The sequence below is a fragment of the Myripristis murdjan genome, chromosome 9, assembly GCF_902150065.1.
Source record: "Myripristis murdjan chromosome 9, fMyrMur1.1, whole genome shotgun sequence".
Taxonomy (NCBI): Eukaryota; Metazoa; Chordata; class Actinopteri; order Holocentriformes; family Holocentridae; genus Myripristis; species Myripristis murdjan.
Window position 1 is genome coordinate 12,775,296 of NC_043988.1, and position 27,373 is coordinate 12,802,668.

A 27,373-nucleotide genomic window follows, 5' to 3' on the forward strand; every position below is an offset into this window, starting at 1 on the left:
GAGGGGTGTCTTTTTTCTCCCAGATTAAGGGAACTCAAGTTATCTTGCGAAATAAAACACCCATATTTCAAGTATGTAGCTATAAAAGAGGAAAAACTGAACAAAATGTACTTTCATTCACCACCGTGGATATTTTCTTTGGTGAGAGGAGGGAAAAACACCATATTATGCTTTTCCGACATTGTGGACTGTGGGTACTTTGAGAATTTGGGCTCAGAGAACTCGGTACCTTAGGGGGGAGAAGAGGGGGGACAAAGGGAAAAGGGTGGAGGGCGCGGGGGGTGGGGGGTGGCGGGGGGCATAGAAGACTTTTACCAAAAAGACACAGTGCCACCTAGCGTTTGGCGTCAGAGGGGAGCGAGAGATGAAACAGCCACCTTCATCCTGGAGCAGCTTTCTCAGAATGGTTTTAGAAATCATGCGCCACAAGTATTAATTTGGCCCATAAAGAGAAACATTTTGCCCAGTATTTATTCTGTGTTGCACATTTTGAAACAGTCTCTCTCTCTCTCTCTCTCTCTCTCTCTCTCCCTCTCTCAGTCAACAAAGAGAAACATAAAAATGGCAGTGTATTATCCCCCACTGAATATAACATATTATTTAACTGGACCTTTATGAATTCAATTCAATGAGATTTATGTAATATTACTTTAGTAAAGCTTTAATACATTTCACAAATTTCGACAAATTCTTTTATTTCTTTATATATATATATATATATATATATATATATATATATATATATATATATATATATATATATAAAGATATAATATATCTATCTATCTATCTATCTATCTATCTATCTATATACATACATACATACATACATACATATATATATATATATATATATATATATGAAATTTGCCACAATAGATCTCTCAAGCTTAGCTTTACCACATATGATTAGATGTGATATACCATAAATTTTCTCCTCTCTTTTATTTCCTGCCACGGCTTGTTTTCCTGATTTATGTATTTTCCTGGTTTGTTATTTTCCTCATACATGCTGCTTTGGACTGACAATAAAGTGAGCAGAGAAGATGGCAAGTTCATATACATATATATATATATATAGAGAGAGAGAGAGAGACTTTTTTTTTTTTTTTTTTTTTTTTTGGATTGGTAGTCCTTCATAAATGGGGGCTATACAGAAGCTGGTTAGGGCACAAAACCCTTCCCTGTGCCCAGAGGAGAGGCTGTATGTGAGGCCTCAGGTTGGAGACAGGCCAGGGAAAAGCAGCGAAAGGTGTTGGGCGGGAGTGTGTCTGGTGTGTGTTCATGTGTGTGTGTCTGTCACTGCAGCTGACAAGACAGGAACTCAAAACAAGGAGGTGTAGTTTGGAAGAGGCATGGGGAAAAGTATATGTCTTAGATGTGAGCTGGGCGGAGAGGTACACCGAGCTGAGCTGGAGGGCGGGAGGTCCTGTGTGGTGAGTTGCTGAAAATGCGCTGAGCACAGAGTGAGGGCTTTCAATATCACCTTGCTGGAGAATCAAGTACATATCCCAGAGCCAGCTGGATTTAACATCGTTAGTTTTACCTTGACAAATAGAAAAGTATGTAGGTATCATGCTGTCTCTGGCCTTGGCTTGGATCACAGTGTAGAAATGCCAGGATTGATGTCTGTTCCTCAGCTGATACAGGCCTGCAGTATCAACCAATCCCATTAACAATACATGAAACAACTGTTTATACTGTATCACATCAGCAGAAAAAAATAAGTCAAATTCACAAATAGCCCTTATGGCATTCCTCTGTTTGACTAATACCCTTGAGATACATTCTCTGCTACCTCTGTCTCCAGTCTTTTAAAATGGAGACCGACAAGTTAAGTATGACAAACCGATGGCATGGTCTCTTTTCCCCCTGAGTCCCCGGCGATGATAAATGCAGCCCAGAGCTGCTGCTGAAGCGGCTTCACGACAATGGACAGTCTACAGGCTTTCAAGCACTGTCACAATACCACTCTTTTCTGTGGTGATTTAGTAATCAATTTGTCTCAATATTTTGCTCAATAGGACAAGATAGCCGAAGTGGATGTACCTCCTCTATCCTTAATTCATGGCATTAACACAGCTTTTCCTCAGATAGACATATATTACTGAGGGGGGGGTGGCCCAAAGAGACAGTTCCTTCCCCTGTCGGGTGCAGCGTCCTGTGTAGTTGGGCAAAGCCTCTGTGTGTCGTCCATGGGCCTGTCACTCGGCTGAGCCATCACAACTCCCAGGGTCAAGTGGGTTAAGCAGCATCTGTCATCCAGAGAAACGCCATTGTACGGAGGGGAGGGGTGCAACACAGACCTCCCTTCCCTCGTCTGCCCGGTCTACACCTCTTCCACCGCTCCCACAACAACAGGAAAGACTCAGGAGAATCTCTGGGGCTAAACTTGACCCAAGCTCCGATGGTGAGGAAACACTCTGACATCACTGCCCACCATTTATAAGCCAAAAATAACTGTCCTCTCCAAGAAAACCTGCGGCCCCAAGGCAAATCTGGCCCCAAGGGAGGGATGGGGACGGGGACAGGAGGTCACACATGGTAGGTGGGGACTGAGTGTCAGCATGCCACTTCCTTCAAAAACAGAAGCTCTCGCTCCAATGTGGCATTTTGAAAGCAGGGAATGCAGCTCCAGTCCTGTGGTGCAACAAACATTATTGGTCCTGCTTTGTTTTTGCGTAGTGTCTGATATAAATTCAGCCTGACACATTTAAGAATATTCTGTTCTTGAGCAAAATGTGAACCTATTTTGTTCCGGGTATCATGATGCATTTGTAGATCTGGTTGTGTCAACTTTGTGAATCTTTCTCGGGCAACATGCCTGGGTGTCCTGCCGTGGGAAGTCTTGAGCGTCCCTTGGAGATTCATTTCTTCTCTTCATCTGTTGCCTCATTTATTATAACTACAGGGGCTCACTCATGACATGCCCTTTCGTCATCTCTGCGAGGAAGACACATGGATGGATGGATACATGCCTGCTGCAGACTACTGTGAGCTGCCACTTAACAGGAGGTGTGTGGGCGACTCTGCCCATCTCCCCTTTTAGAAACAGTATTATTTGCTTGTTCTGGAGCAGATATGACTTGTTTCCTTGCAGCAGGCACATGTGACCGTTCTCCACAAACAATAAAACAGCGGATATCTCAGCCGGCAGACTGGCTGCTCTTCCTGCTCTTTAGCACCGATTCCGCTGTTATTGTGTGACTCTGCTGACCTCCAGGTGACTGACGGACTAGGCCATGCTGGAGTCACCAGCAAGCTTTCTGAAGAAATGGTAATCTTAGCTGACGTGCATTCTAAAGCAAAGGCCTACCGAGTTTCAGATCCTGCCTCAGATCCTGGCCTTGCCATGGCAAATACATTTCAAAACAACTCTATGTACATCTTAGATTTAACACTTTGTGTATTATTTAAAAAAATAATAATAATAATAATTTTGTGCTCGAAGACCAAGTGCCAGCACAGAGTAGCTGACAGAACCTTTTATCACACTGGATTGTGTATGATAGTCCATATTGTAACATCTAGGGGCTTCTTGTTGCCACCAGCATGGCCCAAGGGTGTGTTCACAGAGACAGGAAGTTTTCTGAGCATTAGTTTTTCGAGGACAGAAAAGGGATGTTGATACATCTCTTTGGCCTGCATATCAGCATATCCATGTGTTTGAAGGAAAACACCAAGGGAGGGAGCTCGACCACGTCCCCTCAGACTTCAATATCAAGCACAAAATACCAAAATGAAGCACAATCAGTAAACTTTGAGGTGAAATTTATTTGATATTTTAGACACTGTGTAGACTTCATGGCACACAAAGATCTACAGAAAGAAAAGGCACAACATTATACATTCACTACCATGACCCCTGATTTTCAAAAGTTGATCAGAAACATTTAAAAGCAAGCTGTTTAGAAATTTGACAGTTGTAAATTTAATAAATCATGATCAGACTGTACAGTTTTCTTTCCTAGTGATGACTCCCTCTCCCTCATCATTGTCTTGACAGACGGTTTGTCACTGGATTTTCATTGAACAGACAGCGGGGGCTGTATTGATAGACTTTGAAATACTGATCATACTAAAGACCAGTTTTTCACTTTTCAGGTTCCATTTCACTCACTTGGTAGAGGTACAATATCTATACAGTTAGAAAAATCAACTGGCTTTAGTCATCTTCTCATACACTGTCAAAATGTTAAGAGGCTACCTTACAGCCACCTCCTATCATGTTAATAACTGTATTGCCATATTGCCCATGGAAAGCATGTGATAAAGGCAGTAATACAGAAGACAGCTTTTGAGGCAGCTGATCATGAGAATATCCAAGGATCATTAACACTGTAGCATTGCTGACAGGTGAATATTTCATTGCCACACATCCATTGCTCCCAAAACTGCCTGTATCACCAACCTAAGACAAGTGCTGAATACATGTAAACAAATCACATCAGAGATCCATTCATACTCTTTGGGCAAGCCATCAACCCATTACCGAGGAAGGTATCACATTCCCCCTTAAGATTTACAGAATATTATATATATATACACATATATATAAAAATAAAAAATAGGGAACCTTCACTCCCCCAAAGCATTTTTATTACAGCTATGTCTGGTTAAAAAAAAAAAGGCTGAGGTTGAAGAGTTATCTAAAAACAAACCCCCATTCTGGTTGCACAACTGAAAACACATACACTCCACACAAACACGCAAAGAATAGCATTAGGATTTGAGGATGAGGAAACTGCTTGTACTGAATGTAACACTAGCGATGATCAACACTGTGAGCCAGTGTCACACGATTCTGGAGCCTAGGGGGAAAAAAGCCCAGTGCAGCTGAGAAGTCAACAATATGGCAAATCTGTCAAAACCACTGGTCTGAGGCAAAGATGTACATCTACTCCCGTCTGCAACGACATCAGTGTATTGGCTGCGATTTGTTCTCACTATAAGTTATCTCTCACTGAGGAAAATGCTGTGTGAGCTGAAGAGCTTTGACACATACTGTACCAGGAGGCATAAAGGGAATGACCTGTACTCCTACACCCTCAAAAAAATTAACAGTCATCACAAACGTATGGGCACAAACCCTCACACAGCTCTGAAATGAACATACAGATGAACCCCTACCCAGGGAGTTACAGCTAAATATCTAGTGCTAACCTTCAGGGTAGGAAAAGCCCCAGTCTGAGACAAGGGAGGTAGCTAGAGCAATAGTTGGCAGCAGAGGTACAATGCGGTACATAAAAGGTCCAGAGATTAAGGCAAGCAGTGTGTGTTGCTGGTGTTGACTGGGTACGGCTAAGGCTGCTATGGCTCTGTAAACAGACCAAGCATGAAGCGCACACGAGAGGCCTTGTGGAAACAGTCTACCTGTCGGCCCTGCTCAGCAGGCCTCACCGTCAGGAAAACGCACACCGCCTCAGAAAACCAGTTGAGTAAGGCGGGCCTCTGGGGCGGGCTGGGTGAGGTGGGGTGAACAGAGCGGTGCAGTGTGGCTCATGACAGAGGCTGGAGGGGTGTAGCACCATCTGTGGCTGTTTTTCAGTGCAGTTTTTTCTCTGGGGACATCTGTTAGGGAGGAGAACGCTGTGTTGTATGTATGTGTGTGTGTGTGTGTGTGTGTGTGTGTGTGTGTGTGTGTTTAGAATAGGGAGTGTGTGGGGGAAAAAAACAGTGAGAGCTGTAAACACATCCAAAGTAACATCCTTTAGTTGAGCAAGCTTGCATGGATCTGCCCAGCTTGAGCTTTAAAAATACCAGTCACTGCAAAGGCATCCACACCTGTGAGTGTGCGCATGTATCCATGTCATACGTGAGCGGAGGTGGGTTGCTCTGAAATTTGCATGGGAGTGAGAGTGAATACCTGTACAGGCAAGATTGTCAGTGTTAATAAGATGCAGTGCTTTGGGTAAGGTGATGTGGGGTGATGGAGGAGGGATTACGACAGGCTGAGGGTGTTAGTAATCTCTTAATGGAGGTTGTGGCAGGAAGGAACAAGAGTATGACAAACAGACTTGTGCTGGGGAATGCAAACCACTGAGCTACAGTATTTACAGCTAAAAACAGAGGAGGAGACAAAGATGGAGGAGAGAGGTCAAGGGAGGGCAACATCTTGAGGAATGTTTTGGAGATGACATTAACAACAAAGGGAAGTCAAAAATGGCCAACAGAGCACAGAGGAAAATATCCTCTTGGAGTATTTGGTCCAACATCTGCCATTAGGGAATCAAGCCAATTAAACTGCTTTTTTTTTGTAAATATTCATCTCCCATTGCAAGTAGCTCCTCTTCATATCTATCCAGAGGTTTAGGCCTTGTCAATAAAATGACGATGATAGCTGGCCTTTCTCTGCCCAGGAGATCAAAATTAACCAGAGTGTTATCAGCTAAGATCGTGTCAGTTTCTAGAAATCAATTCCTCTGTGGATAGAATGTCTATGATTGGGTGCAAGTCGGGGATCTGCTCTATTGATCGTGGATAGCAGAGCCCTCTCCTCCACAGCCTGAATCAGTTAATGTAAAGGTGGCACCAAAGGAGCCCTCCTTGCAGTCTTCATCACTGTTGTCGTCCTGGTTGTTTAAAATCCTTGGCCTTTTCACTCGTCTGCAGCGCTGGTTCCTCGCAGCTCACCATGTCTGCGAAGCTGTGGCAAATATTGAGGGAAATAAATGCACACATTAGATTTACACCGGATTAACAAGTGAGGACAGGCTTAGTGGATGCATGCATCAACAAGTGGAACTCTGCATGAATGGCTGCAAGCTGTGAAGGAGCAAGGTTTAGACTCACTGTTATTCAATTTAGATGACTTTGAGTTTCACTACTTACCAGAAACCATAAAAAATTAGCAAATTTCCTTTTACAGACTGAAATCTATAGCTTTCCTGGGAAAATGTCGCTGAAACTGTTCTTATCGAGTGCCTTGTTTGTCTTCTAGGTAGAAAAAAGCATCGCTTTCAGATTCTGCCACTGTGAGGCTGATGGCTTTAGAAAGTCAATTAGCGGTAGAATCTGATAGCCGAACACCTTAATGGAACAGTTCAAACCAATGGTGGCCCTAAACAGAGGACTAGACAGATCTGATGAAATGGCATGAGGATTCATCCTACCACTTCTCTATCCTTTCTTTCCGTCTTCCCTCCCTTTTTCTCAATCACAGCACAGACTCCTTTTCAACTGCAGAATTCCATTTGTATGTTAATGAGGAAAAGGGAGCCATCTTGAGGAGCCCCCCCCCCCTCCTCTCCTCTCCATTCCTCATGCCTCCTCCCCTCTCCAGCACCAACACCCCACAAGTGATAGCGCACAAGCAGACACAGGCCTGTTCGTGCATCATGCCCACAACATAGTGTTTCTCACTCACACAGTGCAGCGCAGTGTCATTCACATCTTAGCTAGTGACCGAGCCCACCTAAAGTGTCTGCTCACTCCTGCTACAAGGAAACAGGATACCTTAGCACCCTTTCATACTCGGCTGTCTCATGTAGGCTCACTGTGACCCTGCTGACTCCTGAGTCCAGAGGCTCAGGCCTAGTCATCCTCCTTGCCACAGCCCTGTTTGATGGCACCCGCCTGTTTACTTACTCCAGAGGAAAATGGGAAACACATGTCGGATTGGGCGAGATGTGAGGGGAGAAAGGCAAAGCATAAAATGCTCTGTTGGTAGTAAGCCAGGAATGTTTGAGCCTGGCCCACTTTGGCCAGTCCGGCCCGGATTCCTCCCTTTTTCTCCTTGTACGGCCAAAAGCTCCCAGACTGATATTTAGAGCAGGGCCAAGAGCGAACCAGCAGTAAGGCTCTACACAGAATGTGATACACAGAAATGAGAGCCTGTGATTCCAAATAGGACTGTTTTTCTTCTGACTTGTATTCTCTATGTGACTTGTGTGAGTTGTTGGATTGCAGGTACAAGGCTTGAGTAGGCCTTTTTTGTATGTTTTTGACCGCCTGCCACCTTAAAAAAAAAAAGGGTTGTGTGTGTGGGTGTGTGTGTGTGATTCTGAGAACAGTCTGCACAGATGTCTAGATATACAGAGATCTAGAAAGTACTTACACAGCCGTGCACACACTCAGTCACAAAACACACCATGGCAGGGAGTTTTTCACTGGGTCAGCAAAACACTTAACGACCTGGCAAATGCTTCATATTTCTAAGATCTGGTGTTATTGATTAACTAATTCAGACTGAGCTATGGAGGTGCACGTGAGAACATACACACGTGTGCACACAGATACAGTGGACCAAAATTCTTTGGCAACACCACTGTGAAGAGTGAAAGCAGTGTAGCCATGCAGCAGTACAGAAACCCCAGAGGGAGCAGACAAGGTATCTATGACACTTGACAAGGAAGGAAGTAAAATGGCCTCTACCACTATGCCTTCCAAGAGTTAGGACTTACACAGCCACACTCAGACCTGGCTACTCTTCTGCAGGCTTTGTGCCTCGCACAATGCCCCTCTTACGCATCTAAACACACAAAAATAAAATTTAAAAAAAAAAAAAAAAATCACACAATGAGGAAGCCTGTCAGGGTGATTAGTATCAGAGGGAAGGGGAAAGGATACAGGGTTCCTGCTGAAACAATATTTAAATGTTCTATTAGCCATAAAAGTTGTTTTGCAAGCACACAACAGTCACCTATTGTTATAAGTTTATGTAATTTATGATAAAATACGAGGAATGGCTATTTTGGAGACCATATTTATCCAATCCCAAATTTGAATACGGAAAAATACACATAAATTCTATGTCACGTTTTAGTGCAAAATCAGTCCTTAGGAATCCTGTAGAGGGTGTTAATCGGGAGCTGACAGTCAGGCGAGACAAGGGCAGAGAAGCAGCACATGCCAAAAATGTTTAAAACCATAACCATATTCTGATGCCAGCAGTGTTAGTACACATGGGAAGATTAAATGGGATAGGAGAGAGGACGGATACATGTACCAATTCCAATTTTTTTTTTCATTAAATGTGTTTATATACATAGTTTATATACACACAAATGCCCTCTTAATATTGACGATACTCAGCTTTCATGGGACAGTGGAAACATCATGTCACAGTTTAAAATAACCAGGTAAAGCCCTTATCTGTAGTTAACAGTAAGCTGAATAAGATATCTAGAAATACCAATATCCTTTTTGCCCACGTTAATAGGCTCAATATTCTGGGTATTCACCAACACAGGGATAACATGTGATCAGAATACAAAAATGTGCAGAGCTTTTTCTGAATAAGTTAACCAGGATATGAGCTATTATCCAGAGATCTGTGTGCATAAAAATGCACTCAGTGATTAACTTCTTAAAGTTTTCCTTTGGACCTCAATAGTTAAAGCACATTTCTTTTTTGGAATTGATGACCAATATGATTGGCAATGCCAGTCTAGTGCATACAAAATTCTGATGTATAAATCAAAATATTCAAAAACAGGCCATCAACAGATTGTTAAAGTATTTTGCAGAAATAATATGGGTAAAAACAAAAACCATACTATGAAATGGTCACACTTTAGTTGGATAGTCCACAGATATTCAATGTCCAGAGAAGGTTTATCTTTCAAGTTGGGTTTTGGTATGAAATTACTGTCATGGTTGGGTTTAGGGTTGGGTCAGGATCAGGCTTTTGAGATGCACCAAATACCCAAGAGTTGGGCTGAGCATCTGCTTTTGTCAAATACTATTGATCGAAAGCAAACGGCAGAAGCTCAACTAATATAAAAAGGAAGCAATTCTCATGTTGAAATCACCTTAACTCAAAAAAAAAGGAGGGCATGCTCCAAAAAGGGTACTAATAATTTTCAACAAGGTACTGTAACACTTGCAATCTGACTCATCAGTAGATGTTTGCATCGTTTACATAATAAGGTACTTTTTACTTGGTTACTACCAATTAATTACAACTATAACAACTGTTCATGAATACATACCTCCTCAAGCTCCTTCTGTGTCTCTGCCTCCATCCGCCGGATGTCATCCATACTCAGCTCCACCCACTTATCAATCCAGCAGAAGAGCTGGCGGTGGAAGTTAGTGAAGATCCTCTTCTCTTGCTGAGGGAGACAGTGGGAGAGTCTTGGTGAATCTTGATCATAGAGAGCAGCAAGGCACAGTACAGCTTCACAGTCCCAGGCACAAACTGCAAATAGGAACTTTATTCCATAGGATATGCTGAGCATGCCTTAAACATTTCAGCTGAGACAAACTGTGCAATGTTTAACTGTGAGAAAACATGCCCTCCTAACCTTATGGATGAAGTTCTCCACCTTGGTCTGCAGGCCCCACCACCTGAACTTGACTGTGACCAGTTTGTAGGCACACATCCTTGGACAGTCAGTTTTACTAGCCAGCTCCGTCTGTTGGGAAAAGAACAGCAAAAGAAGGCCAAAACAGACTTGTTATCCATCACTTTTTAAACGAAAAATGAATAAATATCATAGCTCAACCAACAAAAAGTTGATACAAACTTTCCAATGTGGGTACACTCCTAAGAGAACAGGGGCCTGAAAGGAAATGATTTTAGACTAATCTCAGCTGTATTCAAAGCTAAAATGGCATTAATACATAATGCTTGGGGTATGGAGCTTGCTGAAATAATTATCAATATGAAGATGTGCAGTGCACCGATAAAAGTCCCCTAATCTACAACACACTTTCTAAATCCCATCTGCTGCTTGCACTCTGCCTCCCTGTGAAGAAGAGGAGAAGAAGGAAGGGAGGAGGGTGGAGGAGGGAGAGGGAGCAGAGCAAAGTGGATAAACTCCAGATGAAGGGACCATTTCTCTGCTTCCGCCCTGACAGCGACACCGTTCCCGACAGGCATGCCTTTGTGGCCAAGGAAGGCAGATAAAACGGTGCTCGCGTAGCGATAAGGGCGGCGCGGTGCAAAGCTGGTTACATTATTAACACCTAGGACCTGCTCACCCCCAGAACACACACTTTCTCCCTCTGAGAACACCTGTTTAATTAATCACTTCATTCTGGCTCGGCATTCCAGGAGAAAATGCCACAGACCTGCCTCAATCACCCCCATCCCGCTGCTGTTTGATGCTACGATCATGGAGGAGAGCAAGAGGGAAGGGGAAATGAGAAACATTTCTAAATTTGCAGTGGGTTTAGAAAAGTTGTCATCGCTAAAGGAGAACTTCACATGAAACGGATTCCACATCAAAACACTTACGGTGACATTTCTTCTCTCCCTCTCTGTGCCCCACTCAAAGGAGCAGGAGTTTTCAGAAATACAAAGGGTACCGATATGCAAGCATGTGTGCATGCAGAGATAGACAAGAGTTTTATTGCTCTGAGAAGCTGGCAGAAATTGTGCCTCTGTTGTCATATAACTACTTTTTTCCCACCTTTTCAAAAACAGTCTTTTTCCATGTCCACAGCAGACGGGAAAGTGATCTAATTAAAAACACAAAATAAAAAGTTGTGCTTCTTTATTCATACTTTTTAAAGCTGTTTGGCTGCCTTTGTTCTGTGAAAGTACTTGAAGCAGAGGAAAGTTTCCCATGGTGAACTTTGAGGGCTCCAATGCAGAATAGAAATTCTTAGCGCTCTAACAGTGAGCTGGGCCCATTTGTGAGGCTGCAGGGTACGACAGGGTTTAAAGGGGAAATAACAAAACTCCTGACAAAGTTTCTGTGTGGATAACTGAGCTATGTCATCTTGACTTTTTAATTTCCATCAAAAGAACGTCTGTCATTAAAAAGATTTGCTCCCTTGTCAAATTTAGAATCAGTGCCCAAACATGTGCCCTTTCCTATTTATGTCTCCCTCTCATTTTCTCACACATCACATGCAGACAGGAGGCTACACATAAAGTCCTGACTAAATGAGGAGGTGGGAAGAGCACAAGAGCCCTAATCTGACCTGATGACTTGCGATTTTAACTATATCCAATTAAAGCTGGGAAAGAGGTGATCTGTCTTCATCAAGCTGCCACAGAGCCTACTCCAGCCTTCTTCCCCCTCCACTGTGCTCTCCTGTGTAGTGCAGTATTCATTAACCATTCTGACTATTATTGACATTATTACTAGTCTGGATGATCACAGATTCTTGCCATCTCAATTACAAAGAGTGGCTTTACTCCCAAAACAAAACAGTGCTAAAAACTCCCTCCACAGCCCCACCATCTCCATCACCACAATTCTCCCTCCCATGGCTCACAAAAGCAGTACCTTCCAGATGGGCCCAAGGGGTCCTCTGCCAGTCTTGGTTGACTTGAACAGCGCAGGGTCCTCATCTGGCTTGTAATCCTACAGTCAGAACAATTTACACTGTTAACACAAACACTGACAATTCAACACATTCTGGATGTTACACTGGGCTTTGTGCAAGGGCCTTTAATGAAGTCACAAAAAGCAGCATGTCAATGGTGTGCTACTATAATTCAACACATTTCCAGTTTAAACAGGATATTAGGGTTGGGACCGTTTAGAGGTGGGTGGGTTGGACCATAAATATTTGCATACTCTACACTTGGTCAAGTACTGTGAAATGCTTGGCACATGATCTTTTTTTTTTAAGATTGTTTTTTTGGCATTTCTGCTTTATTTGACAGTCACAGTAGAAATAGACAGGAAAGGCAGGGGAGAGAGAGGGGATGACATGCAGCGAAGGACCGGAGGTTGGATTCGAATCCCGGTCGCTGCACATGATCTTTAGCTGTCACAGGTTCTTTAAGACTGATAAATTCCAATTATGTCCAACAAAGTTGCAGGATTTTCAGGGGTGAATGTTGCCACTCACATCACTTTAAAAGATGTGATGTTGCAGGATGGTCAAAGGAGAATTGGTCCAAAATCCGTGGTTTTATTAAATGGAATTTTTTATTTATACCCACTGGTATGCCATGAAATAAACACTAAAAGTTTCGAGGGGGAAGTAAATAAATAATAATAATAAAAAAATAATAATAAAAAAAACAATTATCATTATTATTTATTATGATTACTTTATTATTAGTTTTTTAATATGGAGAATTAGCTGACAAGATTGTTCCCCCCCGATGTCATCGTGACTTTAAAGCCTCTAATAGGTTAGGAGATGTCTATGAGCATTTGTCCTACACTGCTGTTGATTGTCCTCTAAGCTAAAGAGCACAGCAGTCACTGCCATTGGAGGGCCAAGAGTATTACACCCATTCTCCAAACCCCACCCAGTCCTTCTCCAGGCCCCCAGAGATACTGCCATGCTGCTGGGCTAAAGCACAGCCCAACCTTGTGTAAATCTCTCAGAACACCAACATGGTCCACGGGGCCCTGCATTATGGCTCTGGGCTGCCTTTTCTGGAAGATGGGGGCCTGTAAGGATTGGTTTGTTGATGCTACCAGCAAATAGCTTTACAAAAATTATAGATGGCAGGGTGACACTGTGTGCCAGTGTGTGCAGAAGAATGTGCATGTGTCTACTAGCATGTGTGTTGATGAGTCCTTCTTTAAAAGTGCATGCAATGTTGCAGGTGTTGCCAGCAGCAGGAGTACCCACTGGAATTTCCCTGAAGTTAGCTCTAAAGAGGATGAGATCAGAGCTCACAAAGTGTAGCTGCCCTCATGCATGGTAAAATGTGTGTATGTGTGTACGGTTAAGTACAGCTGCACTCACCGCAGCAGCACTCCGCCCTTATACCCTATATACAAATAGTCATGTCCTGCCAAACCCATTTCACTGAACTAACTATGACATCCACAATACAGAATAGTATCTGAATGCCAAGGCAAAGGCCTTTAAGTATATAGAAAAATACTGAACACACATGCTAGACTGAGCACACATGACAAACACTCTTACTCTCTGTCTGTAGTTGTGTAATGCACGAGCACAGAGAGAAGGGCAAAGTTGACTTCATAAAACTGGTGAGAAAAAACAGTAATACAAATAAATGAAATGGCTTTCAAATTATCAACAGCTCAAGGGCCAAGCAATTTTAAATAAATCATGATGTGCCTGCAGCTAAAAGCTACGTTTCAGGGCTATTGGCCGACAGGAGGGTGCCAAACGAGTGGAAAGAGAAACCCACCCCTACACATACACACACAGTAATTTGGCTGTTTTAATGCTGAGTGCTCCATCACTATAACAATACACTGTGCTGCACTAATGAGGTCTGTGAATCGATGTGCCATGGTAGACGAAAAGGAGCTACTCCTGAAGTAAAAGAGTGTGTGTTCGACTGAGAGTGTGTTTATGTTGTGTGTATTTGTCTAGTTCCGGCATACGGAGCATTGTGAGCCTTAATTACACTAACAAACTCATCTATGCTGGCGGTACGCCCCAGGCCCTGCAGCCATGCCTGAGGCTGAGGGCTGATAGGGCCCTCAGACACAACACTCTTCTCCAGCAAGGCAAACACGTCCGCCTCGTTAACTACCCACCGCAAACAAACACGTACACACAGTACCAATGCTGCTCAGGCAAATAGCCACACATATGCACACACATACAGAGCCATGGTGAAATGAGGCAATGTGGTGCCAAATAACAGCAATAATGTGTAAGACTTTCAAATAAGATTTCAAAGATTCAAAATGAAGGATTAACAAAAACCAATACATATTTTATTTCAAAATATCAGTCTTGAACACAGATGCTCCAGTGAAATGGCATGTATGGCTTTCCAATACGAAGATTCAAAATGAAAGATTAGCACAAATCTTGATATAAGTTAATTAAGTTATTAGTGAATAAGTGTATCATATTCTATATATGTTTATTATAACATCACTGAAAATGTTATGCAGGGATCCTTTCAAAAAGAGAGTAAATACTATGAGCTTGTTGATAAACTTGTTAATGGTCCACCTATTCTGACAGCCTGACTGGATTTTGTGTGATAGAAAATATGAGCTGTGCTCAACATCTAGTAGCCAGAAAGCCATGTTTTTTGTCCTACTCCAAGTTCTGGTAGCACAGATAAATCTTGAAATTAATTTCAATCTCTTGGCAGAACGTGATGCAAAAATCACACTGATGTTATAATAACTGAGCCCCCCCCATAAATTTGTGGACTTACATTCCCAGGACAGTATGATTTCCTCATACAGCTTATGCACAAGGTTATTAAAAGTATCATGGCATTGTTCATACATTCAAGCACTGTGTTAAATTTTCACTGCCGTGAGCAGTATTATTCTGCACTGCTCAATGAGACAGTTTTGCTGCTCACCATTTCATTAAAATGTAACCGAATGGGTGGAAGTGGGGAAAGGAAAAAAAAAAAAATAATCACAATATCAAATTGACCAGCAGTGAGTATTTGAAAGAGCTTGGAATGCATCAATATGGTCAAGAAACTCTGATTAATTGTAAACTGTATAACAGCTTGAGGCCCCGTATGGCCACAGGTGCAGGTCTACACCTTCGATAACAGTTCATCAAGTCAATGCAGCCAAAGTTAATATGTAATTTTTTTAACTGGATGTATGAAAAATGAGCTCATTTGTTCTGATCTTTTTTTTTAAAAACTCACTTCTAGCAGTGATAGCAAAATAAGCAAAAATAAAAGAATCGCAGAGAAGAGAATCATTTACATTTACCCACAAAGCATGCCTACACTAGGGGTGGTGCAAGGTTGATTCCACACACCAGCACATTGTGACTTTAAGTTTTATGATCAGTCACAGCTGCAAATCCTAATTTTGTCTGTTTGTTCTATTACAGAGAGGTATATCTACTTATTTCCTTTTATAGATAACTCTTTTCCTGTAGATGGCACTGAAGCAACCATTTTGTTACAGTTTTGAAAGGCAGTGGACTATAGAACTATTCAGTATTAAAAACGGCTCTGATTTAGCCAGTGCCAGGAAATCTCAAGTTAAAATTCTTGGTGCATTTCAGATTTTAAAAAACTCTGTAAAAGTAACAAAATGAAAGTAAAGCAAATCTTCTTTGAGCTTTGCCAGTTAGTATGCAATGTCTGAGTTCAACGTGATATAACTTTACCTCCAATTCGCCTATCCAGAGCACCTGGCTGTGCAATTTTCAGATATATATGTATTAATTTAATTTGCAAAGATGTGTGCTTACTAGTATTTTGCTGAAAAAAAAACAAAAAACAAAATTTGTTTCAGTTCAATATATCCTCTAATTGACGTCAATAATACAAATGAAAATGTCTCCACCAATGTCTCCAAAATGTCTCCACACCAAAAAGATGCACTGTATGATTAGCAATTCAGGGAAATTTTTCGGTTATATAGTGCATATTGTATGTAATATCAGTGCTGAATTGTAAGAACTAAAGTACACACAAAGACCACTTAATTTGCAAACAAAAGGAAAAAACAGCCTGCTGAAAGTTAGATATTAAACACAAACAACAAAATGAAACAGCTTTATAACTGTTCCAAAAAAACAAAAAACAAAACCCCAATTTGAACATTACTAATGTTAAGTGGATGAGGTTTGTCAGCTTGGTAATGAGCAGGCCTGTCCACATGGAGGCGCCATATGGAGCTTTATGCAGCGGTGTGAGTATGCAACAAAGGCGGTTCTACTTACACTAGGGGCCACCTGATCCCTGTCTGCTATGTCAATGGGCACAACTTCTACACTCTTCCATGTGGAATTGTCTAGTTTATGCACCTGGCAAACCAAAACAGACATTTGTAAGTCAACAAAACACAAATTCAAAATCCATCTTCAAACAGAATATTTTTGTTAAAAATAATTGCACTGATAAATCTAAAAACAAAGGAAAATGAAAATGAGGAAAAAAAGAATTTTCTATAGCAATGACAGAGCGGCACTCACATTTTCTTGTGTTCCAAGGTCAGGTTTATGCCATGTCTCAATCTTAATGATGAAGTCATCTTTCATATACTCATTCTAGAGGGAAAAGATAGGATTTACATTTGTTAAAGTCACTAAACTACTGTATGTATCTAGTGAATTGATTCAGAAAACTAAACACATGATTGCAGACACAGTTCAGCAGAACAGTTTTTAATCTGCCATTGTGAAAGCCAGTATCATTACAAATACCCACCAACACAATAACGAATCTATGAACTGCTATTAACTTGCAGAAAAAAAAACATTTTGGTAATTTAATCAATAGAAAACCAATGTCACAAATACAACAAAAAACGCTTTGAGCTACTCACCGTCACAACTGGATCAAGTTAAGCATGAAGGGAGAGGAAAAACTGGCATTAAACTTCACTGCATTTCAACTGCAACACACACTGTGCACTCATATCAATAGAAAATATGTGGCAATTAAATAAGGGACAATTTATTTAACCATGCAGGAGGATAAGGACCAAGGGAAAGGAAAAGGTAGGTTTGATGGGAGAGGACTCACTGGTTCTGCAGTAAGGGTAGGCATTCCAGGCTTTTTCATGGAATGTCAGGGAGCCATCAGGGGCAAACAGCTTGACAAACCCAGGGACTTTACTGCAGAGTGGGGAAAGAGGATGGGAACGGGTGGAGGTTCGTATGGATAGATGCAAAAGGAAACACACTAGCTCATTTATCTGTGGTCCTAGAGCACCAGTGAGGAATAATGTACAACCTGGAATGCTTCTCATCACAAGAAAGACAACGCTGCCACTAACTGGTAACACAATGCAATTACACTACTGGGAGGGAACGGAGCAGACACACAGTAGTCTGAATCAAACAGCAAAAATGCAAATACCTCTTCAAGTGGTAGATTTTATGCGTATACTGTCCTTTCTCGCCATCTTTTTCATAGGGCTCATTCTTGAGGACCTCAATGCCCTCTCCACCACCAGTCTCATTTTTACTGGCTTCAGCCACTGAGAACAACTGTCCCACTTGATACTGAAACACAAAGCAGCACAGCTTTAGCAAACAAATGAATGATAACCCAATAAAAAGGAATTAAATTCAGGTACTCATATCAGGTGAATAAACTTGTACTGGTCTATAGTAACAAGCTGGTGCTACATAATTTTTTCAGGCTCTGGGTTAAAGGAAGCCAGTGTAGGGTTTCTTGTAACACACATGCTTTAGTTTACATTCAACATCTCTTACAAAAACACCTTGTGTGAAACCGTGTGTGTCCTTGAGGCCTAATAAACATGTTAAATGCATTTTCTCTCTCAAAAGGCTATTACAAAGCCTTATTTTGGAATATTTTGAAAATTGCATTGTTTATTTTGGCATGTGTTATGTCATCCCCAATCTCATGGATGAAAATGTTATGTAAACAAAATGGAGACCAGGGGCCTGTAGCTCTGGATTTCGGCTTAGCGAGGTAACTTCAGGGTTAACCCTGGGTTTTCTGTACCACAAAGGTGGTTTACTTTTTTATCGGGGTATGTTGCCGTGGTAACATACATTGAACACCTACACAATAAGATCACAATAAGAGCTCAGCAGGTATGAATGCCCCACCTACTGACCAATCAGTTCTCTTGGAAAATGGCCTGCCCATTTGATGAGTGTAAAGAAGTAAAGCCTTGTACATGTTGTAGGCTATATAGCCTACAACATGTACATATACATATGCTACATGTATAAGATGTAATAAGTGTACTGACCACTTTGAAGTGTGTTTTTAAACTTATTTTTTATTTGTTCCCATGTTCTTTTTACTCCACTGGGGTTGCATCTGAAATAATAAGGCTAAAAATCACATGCCATTACGACAAATTTCATAAACACATAAATTCATGGAACACACAAATCACACAAAAAGATCTACTTGTGCTGTCATGGTGGGGAAGTAATATTATAATCTCACTAATTTACGCATTGACACAGTTGGCGATTTTTTGCCAGCATTCCTTGAGCGCGCACAAATCTAGATTGGAAAACCCTGGGTTCAGTTAGCGAGTTGATAACCTGCTTCGTGGTACCGAAAATCAGGATTGCGTATGTCTACTTAAGTGAAGCCAGATAACTAGAGAAACCCTGGGTATGTTAATCCAGCTTTATGGTACAGGTCCCAGGTGCTCTTAGTGTGCACTGTAGCACCATTTGTACAAACTAAAAACACAAACTACACAAAGTAAACTAAACTAACAAACTAAACTGGCTACCCTCAAATTAAGCATATTCAATTAGGCAATGGGTTCAAAGAATTCACATTTCCGTTCACATACTGTAAGCTGATGCCTGTTTTACAAATGTTTACATTACAAGTTGCACAGCAATCATCAAATCGTAACTTGTCATAATCAGTTGTGTCATCACATAGAGTACTTTATTTTAAAATTGTGATTTGTTAAATCCCCTTGTTTTTGTTTCTATGATTATTTTTTTCTTCTCCTTTGTGTTGTTTTCTCCCCTAAAGTATTATCATCTGACTATAGTGGCATGCTTGGGTCATTTGCTTCCCTTGGCAAGACTATACGACCCCCTTCACATAAATGTTGTCCCACCAGCCCCAAACACAAGGTGTATACAGAATTAGAGATTTAATTTAATTGCTTTAAGTCCATTTAAATTTTAACAACATTTAAGACTGATTTTAGAACAACCATCTTTCTTATTATAATGAGGACGGCATGTAAGCATGAAAGCAAAGTACAATTTGGCCCAGTGCAGAAAAAGGCATTACATAAGAATTTGGGTTGTTGTTAATTACATGACTCTATGAACTGTTATTGTCCAAGTATCCTTCAGGTTACATAGCAAGGTGGTGGCCTAAAAAAAAAAAAAAAAAAAATCTGACCTTTACCACCACCCCACCCAAGAAAATGGACAGGTAAATTCAAGGACTTTCTTACATTTCTAAAGTCAGGTAATCATTAAGTGATTTGGGTTGATCTAGAACGGGCATTTTTTCAACAGGTAACTACTGAGAGTGAGTATAAAGGCAAATGTTTTAGGTTAAGCTTTAAGGTGATTGTTTACAATATCGGAAATGTTGACTCTGACACATAAGAATGAGCCAAATTTAACAATAAGATGAGGGATAAAATTAGAAAAAATATTCATGCTGATATTAAGACTCCAATGTCAAATTTAGGACTATCCAATCCAACTTCTGACAAAGTGTAGATGGTGCATCCAAATCAGCTGGATGCAGGAGAACAAAGAAATTTTGTGTTAGGTGAGATGCTCACACACTAGGGTTGGGCGACATCATCTGGGATTTTGCATATCGTAATATTCTGATATTGCATAAGTGTTGTCTTTTCCTGGTTTTAAAAGCTGCATTACGGGAAAGTGATTTTTTGAACTTATCTGACTGCTCTAGCTGTTCTATTATTTGCATTTATCAGCTTAGTGATTATATTGATATTTATTCAAATCTGACAAAAAATCTGATTGGGGAATGCATTTATCAAAAATCCCAGTGTGTAAATATTTTGTGAAAGCACCAATAGTCATCACTAAAAATACTGATACTGAGGTGTTTGGTCAAAAATACTGTGTTTTTGTGATTTTATCTGTACTGCCCAGCCCTACTACAGGCCAAAGGAGAGTAATATAGAAATATATAGAAAATGAGTAGGCAAGTTGAAAAAGTAAATTTTCCATTGTGACTTCATCACAGTAAAGAGGTTAGCTGTATTAGAGTATGTAAGATCAAGCTAGCCCTTAGGTACATTTTCAAAGAAAATGTAAGAATAAAAAAACTGATACAACAATATTAAAAATGTGAATACTCAAGTTGTATGCTCATCCCAACTTTTGACATAATTTTGACAAAATATTCTGACATGACAGAAATAAAAGGATTTACAGAAACTGAGATGTTCAACTGGCCCCTTTAACCCCAGCTGCAACCAAGCTGTCCAGGCTCTAGGGAAATGCCTGTTCTGCCTATGCCAAGGACTGCCGCTATCTGACTTGCTACTTTATCACTGTGCAAATAAGCTAAAGCTAACTAAGATGGGTGATGTGGGCCTGCAGTGGCTCTATAGATCAGAGATATACAACATGGTGGCTAAAATCTACCACAGAAATCAACAGCCAAATATGCTTGTAGAGTGACAGCCTTTCAGTTAAGCTGTTGTCTTTCCAAATCAAACTGCAATGCAGACCAGCCCAAACCTGGACTAAATCCCAGGGTTTTATTTGCATCACAAACTCAAAATCAATCCTACACGCTGCTGGCCAAATTTACTAGTTTCTGTCTCCTGTTATGATGGTTGGACAACAGACGGTGCAACAGAAGGGTGTTTGTTTGTTTATTTTTCAGTCATTACAGAACTCCTACAAGTTTTCCTCCCCTCAAGAGAACACTTATTTTTCAATTATTTGGACAGCGCTTTAAAAATCTGGTGCAATTGCCAACAGATTTTGCTGCCATAAAAGGCTGGAGGGTGAGAGTCTGGGATCCATAAACAAAATCCTTTATAAAAAAGGGAAACAATTGCCTACTCTTGAAAAAGAAAGACAGGAATTACAAATAATGTCTTATTTTGGATAAGGCTGTGCTGCCTTTACTCATATCCAGCAGCCACACAGTCAGAAAGAATAAGTAGTACATTCAATTCTGATTGCCTGTACTCTGTGGGTATAAGGACTATTATTCTAAAGAAGGGCGCAATACAGACATTTGGTGTTGCCCTTATGTCCAAAATAGTACTCATTTTAGTGGCTGGTTATTTTGGCTACAACATAATGAAAACAGAATGCGATTACAAACTTTGGGTACTCACCTCCTCAACACTACAGGGTAACACCACACGGCTGCAAAAGAGAGAAAAATGAGAATGAGAAAACGAGAAAACATTCACAAAACAGACCTACTTGTGAGAGTCACAGCAGTAAACATTAAGCACTTCTGCCAGGAGCATTAAAATTCTGAATAACATACAAGCTCAAATAAACATTTCTATTTCCAAAAAACAAAACAAATGTAAGGGATCCACAGGCAAACAATTAATTTCTCTATCTGTTAAGGAAAAGAGCATGTCACTTCTCTCATACTAAACACCTATTGAGGATTTAATCATTCTCTTCTTATGCAAGGTCACTGCCTCACAACACAGCAGCATTGTGGCCATGCCACAAGGGTCTACAATCCATGATGTTAGGAGGAAGCCTCAACAATACACGCAGACTTCACCACTGTTAAGAAACAAGAAGCCAGTCGTGGTCACACTTCCTGAGGAAAAACTACTACCGCCCAGCTAAACACACTGCTGACTTCAGCAGGATAAGAGGGAGCCATCACCACACCAGAGTGGAAAAGTGTAAGCTTAGACTGAATATGTTTGAGGCATGAAGAAAACAGCAGTTAGAGGAGGCAATAGTGAAGAGGAAAAAAGCACTGAGCTATGAGAATGGAAAGAGTGAAAATATTAAGCAATTTAGAAGGAAAACGTGCACCACCCAGACCTGGGATAGAGATGGCCCATTTATTTTCCACAAACTACCTTTTGCATTTGCCGCTGTTGATATAGACAAGCATTATTAGGGGGCACTGTCAGGGGAAATAGTTGGGACTAATTTCCCAACTGGATGCCACATTTCTCAAAAGCCAACTATATGAAACAAGTTATATTTCAGGGGTGTTGAATATAGTTTATTTATTAAATTTGACATTGATGGATATACTTCTAATATGAAACATAAAAAAACATCTGATTTTGAAAAAAAATATTGACTTTTTACTGAAAGCACAAACATCTCATTCATCTCAGCTGTGGTGTCCCAGCAGATTTCTGCTTTGGGGTGTGGCATGCTGTGCCCACACCAAAATGACATCATTTACCCGGACAAAGAAGAAGCTGCACTAAGTGACCACTAACCACACAGTGCAAGGAAGGAAAAAAAGGTAGGCGGAGGAAGTTCTGTCAAAGTGTACAACTGATGCCGTTTTCTACTTTGCCCCTACACACGATGTAAGTCTCTCTTCCCAACGCTACTATTTCGACCCAAAGAGCTGTAGCCTATCATGACAACAGCAGCCTCAGCTTTGTCCAGCTTTAAGAGTATTCTACATGTGTTTTGAACATGTATTGAAACAAAGCCAGTTTAGTGTTCATAATGACATTCAGTGACATCTGATTGTTTACCACTGCGGGGTGTAGCAGTGCACCAGCTGTACAATGCTGACTGTATGGCTTCATGATGGGGGATGACTGACTTTCAACAATGTCAGCGCTAGGTGCACAATATGGCGTGCTGTTCTGAATGATCTGAATACCTTCACAGACACATGGGAAGCAAATGAAGAATCATGGCTCGAAAAGGAGATGTGAACTGACAATAATGTGTCCCTACATACAGTTTACAAAGGCAGTGCTGGTGTGAAAGCCCCCACAGTGATGCAGGTGTGTTAACATGTATATTGCAGAATGTTAACTGCAGAATGTAAAGGCCTATTCTCATCAAGCAAATTAAATTAAAGAGTACCAACTGATTAATCACATTTTTTTTCTGTGTAGAAAAGCTGAAAGTATAGGCAGAAGTCTGCATAGATGGATGTACATATGATCCTTTTTCATTATCAGTCAACTATTACCCATAAACTTGAACAAATGTGGACAAGCTGGTTTGCTTGTTAACGTTCACTCTGTTGTCATCACTTTCTGAAACAGCTCAATGCCTCAACTGTGCCCTGCATTTTCCACCACATTTTCCATCTACTTGTGTGAATTTTAGCCACACTGAACTTTTGTGTCAATTATCTTCTTTTCTTAATCATCGGAAGCCAAAATCATAATTGAAAATACAATTTGATTAAATCACCCAGCGCTACATAAACACCTCTCTAATTGCCTGTTGACAATGCAAAATCCCATTTAATGACACAGACTTAGAATGACTCTTCAAAATCCTGTTTTGCCTATATTCTAGCCTTTAATTTTCCCAATAACTAGCCAAAAACATTTAGGTTTATGTCCGCTACTCCGCATCATCAATTTCTAATTTAATTTGTAAGGATATATCACAGTCATATTGTCTGTCAATATGACCATAACGAGTCAATTCTCAGTTTTGCCGAATGCAGAGACCAGCCTGCGGAAAAAAAGTTCCATTCTGAATCTCTAGGTTGCAGCACTCATGCAGCTGAGATGTCCACTCTGACCTGCCAACATTGGTGCCTAAACATATGGCACTGATGTAGTCTCAATAATACATGTACATAAACGTATGCGCCTGTGCATAAAGATATGTGTGCATGTGTGGACCTGGGATGCAATAAGCACAGAACAGTATTAGTGAGAGGAAAAGCATCCTGGTGATGGAGACACTTTTGTGTGAACAAACCACAGACTACATGAAAGCAGCAGAGGAAGCTGTCGTGACATCATCCTAGTATTTCTGAAATGCAGTTTGAATTCTTGGGTTTTCAGTAACACTTGTTGCTATTGTGCAGACCTTTATATGTCTGATCAAAGAGACCCAAATTTGGGTGATGAGGTTAAGCTGAGACAGATTGAGCGTATCCCACTTAGTTATAGTGTACTGTAGTATATTATTTACTCTGATGTCTATACTACAGGCTACTATAAATATTCTGAATAGGGGTGGGTATCGTTAGGATTTTACTTTTATTGATACTCCTTATGTGTTCAGTTCTTTATCGATACTCTTATCAGTTCTTTTTCATTACTAAATAAATGCCTATTTGAATTTTAAATGTTTCTACTCCATCAATAGTAATGTCAGAAAAGTCACTATAATCTCTCACTGGAAACAAATCTGAAATGTCAATAAAAATAAACAATATTTCTGACTCCGCAATTCACATCAGCCATTCATCCTGTCCTCCACCTCTGCTGATGTGATTCACTGCCTGCAAGCACTGCTGGTAGTGGGGAGGAGGGGCTGGTCTGTCCCGTTCCTATCTTGACCTTGTTTCCAAAAATTTGCCAGATTTGATCATATGTGTAAAGCTAAACAGTTAGACTACATACAGACAGCTGTTGATTTAGCTTGTTTGTAACAGTTCACTGATAGCCAAGCTAGTGTGCTGTTCTTGTGTAAAACATAGCAGCAGTGTATGAGAGACTGCGGACAGAGCAGATGAAAATATTGCTCTTGTATGTTTAAGTTTGCTGAACACCTGTATTGATAAAGTTTTGGCTTTTTACTTGTGAATCATTTATTGCAGTTACAGTAATGAGCATGGCTGTAGTCAGCTCAAGTAAAAGGTGATCTTTCACTGCACCACATCCTCTCTGCTCTGCTGTCCGCTCCGTGTGAGTGGCTGAGTGAGAGTGTGTATTTGTGTGTGTATGTGGGGGACCTCAGGCCCCACACAGGAGAAGCTGTTCTACCTGTTCCTATCTTGACCTTGTGACAATGACATCACATGTGCCAGACCACAGTATTTTTATCTGTTTAAACTTAGAATGTTTACAACAGTGAAAATGTTAGTGATAAAATTCTGACCACACACACAAAAATCACACATCATTCTGCTGGTTTCAGGTGTATTGTCAAATACTTTCTGATCCAACACTGAGCAAAATAGAAAATGTACATACAGTACAAAGGCAAGAGAATGGATATCACAGCAGACACACCAATTGATCTGAACACCACTTGGACACTTGATATCTACCATCTAGAGAACGTCTGTGTATCTTGGGAGCATTTGAACTAACACTTTTGGAGATATAACGTAATTGTTAACTGATTATGCAAACTATAGTGACCACTAGTCACAGCTAATCTCAGCTCTCTCGGACCTACGGTGTAATTTTAATAATTTCTTAAAGATTTTAGCGGCAATTTAGATGAAAATGTGTCTTTTGCTGGTAAACTCGTTTCACAAATTATGACCAAACTTTAGCCTATACGATGAACTGAATGTGACACAAGAACATGGAAAAAAAATCTGGTGCAAATCTGCACAACTGACTCCATATGCTCAGAATGTATGCTTTGTTTTTGTTTTTTTTTTTATTTACTTTACAAATGGTTGATGAGGTATTGCTGTTTTTGCAAGAGTTAGCATTTGGTGCAAACTTCAAAAGTGAATTGCAGCAAACCTTATGAATATCAAAAATAGAAAATGTACCTTTTACAGATTGGTTCATAACATGCTATGTACCAAACTTAGCGCCAATTGCTCAAAATGTGTAGCAGGGGTAGCAAAGACACAAGCGATTTGGACAAGAGTCGAAACAGCTGAAAATCTGTTCAGGCATGAATGGGTATCGCCTATATAGACTGAGTCACCTCAATCCACACAATAGTAAAAAAAAAATAATCTTGTTTCTGAGAGTTACAGTTCAAGAGTTATGTGCCCAAACATAAAGTTCGTTATTACAGCGCCATCATGTGGTCAACTGATGTAAAATGTTTTTGCCCGAGTAGTGGGTGAGATTTCCCACCTGTCTGCCTGGTTTTCAGTACTGTATCCATTATGGTTTCTAAGACCCAAATACTAAACACTGACAGCGAAATAAATAAGAAAGAAAAATAATCCAAGCAACCATTAAGGGGTCTATCACCTTCAGTGCTCGGACTCCTAAAAAGTTAGATCTAACACGATATTAGTGCCTTGATTCGTGGGTTTGACAGATTAGTACCATCAACATCTTTTGATCAAAGTTCATGACTCGGTTAGCAAGCTACCGTAACTTTGGTTGATTTACTTATGGCTAACTGCACTAACGTTAGCTAGCGACGTTGAAACAGCTGGATAAAGACGGGGAGGACAAATAGTGGCCTGTTAATCAAAGCCCATCTTATCTGAAGTGAGATTAGTTGGCGCCGACACAGGTTTGTGTGCATAAATTCAGAGCGTCAGTGCTGCTAACAAGCTAAGCTAACGTTAGCTTGCTCCTTTATTTCCCATTCCTGCTCTGATCGTTTTACCGTTAGGTTAGCGTGCTAACATGAGTTAGCAGGTTGGGTAAAGTTTGCTAACTAGATAGTTCGTAACCAGAAAGCACCAATGGTAACCCTCTACACTTTAAATACCGTCACACCAACAGCTACAAACTTAAATTTGAAGAGGAGGACCATTACTTTCTACTTGGGAAACTGTAAAAAGCAGCAGCTGCTGTCACAGTGTGGTGCTGCTGTCAAAGCCGGTAGGCCAGATCTCTTGAGCAATCCCACCCTTCCCTCGTGTTTGAAACAGACATTTGGAAAAGAAAGTAGTTTCCAGCTGTGTTCAACAAGTCAAATAGCCACGGTGCTTATCAATAATGGTTTGTAAAACACTGCTACGCCTCGAAATCAAGTACACAGTTAGCAGTTTGGCAAGAAGGACTGTACTTACTACTCCTTGATGAGGACCATCGTCGCTTCTCTGGTAGGGCTACTTACTCCTGCTGACGTCATGAGCCATTAAGTACGATTCCCTGGTCCCGCCCCCCGCCAGCTGTGATTGGTCAAGCGAGGGATGGACAGACCTCTGATTCTGAGCTCGCTTGTTAGTCAAGTGGATTTAATGTATTAAGATCCAAGCGGCACTAGTGATGGTACTCAAATTCACATATACTACTCATATTCTAAATCATGTGAGCTTTGTGAC

General features: G+C 40.8%; 1 protein-coding gene across 2 annotated transcripts; it reads right to left on the reverse strand.

Annotated features, from left to right (window-relative positions):
* Positions 1 to 3,754: 3,754 nt before the first annotated feature.
* LOC115365182 (phosphatidylinositol transfer protein beta isoform-like) lies at positions 3,755 to 27,203 on the reverse strand. Of its 2 annotated transcripts, XM_030060039.1 has the most exons (12): positions 27,119 to 27,203; positions 21,588 to 21,618; positions 17,645 to 17,790; positions 17,309 to 17,400; positions 17,109 to 17,116; positions 16,756 to 16,830; positions 16,504 to 16,587; positions 12,183 to 12,260; positions 10,248 to 10,358; positions 9,933 to 10,055; positions 8,403 to 8,470; positions 3,755 to 6,646 (listed from the first exon to the last, which is right to left on the reverse strand). In XM_030060039.1, exons 1-11 carry the CDS (start codon positions 27,178 to 27,180, stop codon positions 8,423 to 8,425), a joined length of 858 nt encoding a protein of 285 aa, XP_029915899.1. In that variant the 5' UTR covers positions 27,181 to 27,203; the 3' UTR covers positions 3,755 to 6,646; positions 8,403 to 8,422. The 2 variants fall into 2 exon arrangements, with proteins under 2 accessions (XP_029915899.1, XP_029915900.1); XM_030060040.1 differs by lacking the exon at positions 8,403 to 8,470.
* Positions 27,204 to 27,373: the final 170 nt, after the last annotated feature.